Source organism: Chiloscyllium plagiosum, chromosome 10, assembly GCF_004010195.1.
Source record: "Chiloscyllium plagiosum isolate BGI_BamShark_2017 chromosome 10, ASM401019v2, whole genome shotgun sequence".
NCBI lineage: Eukaryota > Metazoa > Chordata > Chondrichthyes > Orectolobiformes > Hemiscylliidae > Chiloscyllium > Chiloscyllium plagiosum.
The window spans coordinates 85,224,260-85,226,972 of record NC_057719.1 but is presented as its reverse complement, the minus strand read 5'-3'; the positions used below and the strand labels follow the sequence as shown (position 1 = coordinate 85,226,972).

General features: G+C 46.5%; 1 protein-coding gene across 3 annotated transcripts in view; it reads left to right on the top strand.

Moving 5' to 3' along the window:
- Positions 1–1,048: 1,048 nt before the first annotated feature.
- The window catches only part of LOC122553844 (regulator of microtubule dynamics protein 3-like), a 266,228-nt gene continuing 264,563 nt past the window's right edge, over positions 1,049–2,713 (top strand). Inside the window, exon 1 of one of the 3 annotated variants that reach the window (XM_043698253.1) lies at positions 1,049–1,320. In XM_043698253.1, coding sequence (XP_043554188.1) covers positions 1,167–1,320 — 154 coding nt within the window. In that variant the 5' untranslated portion in view covers positions 1,049–1,166. Of the gene's footprint in view, positions 1,898–2,713 lie in introns of all 3 variants that reach the window. The other 2 variants (XM_043698251.1, XM_043698252.1) reach the window with 2 other exon arrangements.

The following is a 2,713-nucleotide window of genomic DNA, read 5'->3' as shown; positions in this document are numbered from 1 at the left end:
CAGTTGTTGACTAAATTCAAGACAGAGATTTTTAGTATTAGTATGAAGGGCATTCAGGGATGTTCTATCTCTGACAATATAGCAGTCCTCAATACCTAGTTGTCTGTCAACAATATATGATCATGCATTGAAACACTTTAAATTTCACATGCCCATTGACACATACACTGATCTATCTCTCCATGAACGTGCATAATATCTGCAGTCCCTCAGTTTAAAGAGCTAAGATTTGTTTCCAATATTAGGAAGCTGGAAGCCATTGTCTGCCCTAACACAATTTCAATTATTAACCACTACCTCCAACTCCTTGTTGCCCACTGCTATCTAAACTGTGTATCGCCATCACCAAGACTGCGTATTTCCATCTCCATAAAGGTCAACTGTCTTGATGTCTGTTTCAGAACACTGCGGTAACCTTCGGATCCGACCACACCATTGCTCTTTTGCCTCGTCACCCATTTGTAATCTCGATAAACTTGACCTCATTAAATACTGTGATTCGCATATTCCAAAATGTACCGCCTATCAACCACCCCTCTTGCGTTATCTCCCTAAAACTTCCCATCCACCCTTTCTCTCGCCTGTTAAAACGTTTTTAAGATCAAAAGTTTTCGGGTATCTCAGTATTCCTTTTGGTGACATGTGGGCACAGTTTATTAAAGGGAGGACATAAATTGATGTGGTGCGGTGGTAGTGTCCCTATTCCTGACCTGGGAGGTTCAGAGGTGTCCAATTCGATTGATTCGAAAAAAATATTAATTTGATGTTGTGATCAAGAGACTCAATTTAAAAGCCCAGACAGCTCGGGACTTGCGGCACGGGGGAAGAGAACATTTTTTTCAGGACACTGTACACTAGCATGTAAGGTCACTCGTCCTTTCTTATTATCACTTGGGATCTTTGGCAACAGAGAAAATAGAAAAAAAAGAACGAGCAAAAAAAAACAAAAGAGGCAAGTGAAAGTTTCGGCTTAAAAGTTCTTACAAAGGACTAGCAATCTCGACCATGCAGCTCTCCCTCGATACTGCTTGCCGTTGGCTCCTTGCTGGTCCCAAAGAGACTGCTTTACATCCGGGGGGAGCGTTTAAAACGACATCGAACGATTCCCCCCACTTTTTTTCGAAAACGGTTAAAACGCCGCAGAGGCAGGAAGAGATCCGGAACCCATGCGGGAGCCCCGGTGGTTCCGGCGGGAGGGGGAAGCGCGGGGGACTCTTTATTCGGTAGTACAAAAGGTTGTCCACTCACAACAAGCGCTCGGGTGGGGCGGGGACATGATGGGGGGACGTGAAAGAGAAACACGGCAAAGTCAAGATAACGGTAGACGCTGCCAATAATAATAATAATAAAAAAAGCGAAACTGCAATATCTGCGCATTGAAGGAATCTTAGAGACGCTGGAGAAGCGAGCGATGAAGCAGATTCCGCGGTTAATATTTGTTGCCCAGCTGGCGCGAGGCGGACCGTTAGGGATTTAAACAGGGGAGGGTTCCCCTGAGATTCTGAGCTGGTCTCGTGGGGGGAAACAGCATTAAGAGACTAGATCCTAGGGTAACGTTGTCATCCTGCCACCTCGGCACCCTGCTGGAACGCCCCCCCCACCCCCCCCCCCCCAAAAAAGTTATGCTACGTTCGCACCCCGTGAATGTACCAGGTGCCACTGCTGAGTGATGTAGGGCGAGCCCCAAACGGGATCTAAACAAGGACGATGAGCGGGGATCTTAGTGTTTGCGGGTCCCGGGCGACCCTGGGGCTGGGTCTGGGGGCAGCAGCCGGCCTCGGTCTGTTGTATCTAGCCTACAGTAGGGGGCTGGGGAAGAGGACCTGTCGGGGAAAACATGGCACACTTGACTTCAGCAATTTGAAACCTAGCAAGCCAACCGTGCAGAATCAGGCAGGTGAGTGAGAAAGTTGGCTAGATTATTGTAGTGTGACTACCTTTATACAAAACATATTTAACCCACCAGAATATCGTTTTCAAACACCTGCCTACGTAACCTATGCCATTGTAACCCTTTTTCCTGGTACCATATTCTGCCGTGTGAGTGGTGAACCCCTTGCAATGCTCCACAAGTTCTCTTTTTCGCCCCCTGCTCCCTCCACTTTCACCTTGCCCTTTAGTTGAAATTGTAAAGTTTTTAACCCACGATAAGGCCTTCAATTTGTTTCTTTGATTCTATTTGGTTTTAAGTGAATGAACTGATAGACAGAAATTTTAATGCAGAGATGTTAGTCATAACTAGTGATGTGGAGTTTGTTGACAATTCTATCTAGAATATTTGCCTTATTGCAACAGTGGTTCACTTTCAAAAAGTACTTAAGTATCTTTGAAATCTTCTTAGATTGTGAAGAATATGTCATTAATTGAAATTTAGCATGTGTAAATAACTGAGATTTATTTCACCATTTCAAATTTTTCCTGCCAGTGGCATTCCAGAGGTGGTATGGTGCCGCAGTGGTTAGCACTGCTGCCTCTCAGCGTCAGGGACCCAGGTTCGATTCCAGCCTCGGGTGCCAGTCTGTGTGGAATTTGCACATTCTCCCCATGTCTGTGTGGGTTTCCTGTGGATGTTCTAGTGGAGGTGTAGGAAAATCTCTGGATGTGGAAGGATCATTGGTGCCTTGGATGGAGGTGTGGGTACATGCACCCTCTCCTCTTTCCCCTCCCCTCTTCCTCTCCTCCCCCCTCCCCCCTCCCCCTCCCCTCCCCTCCC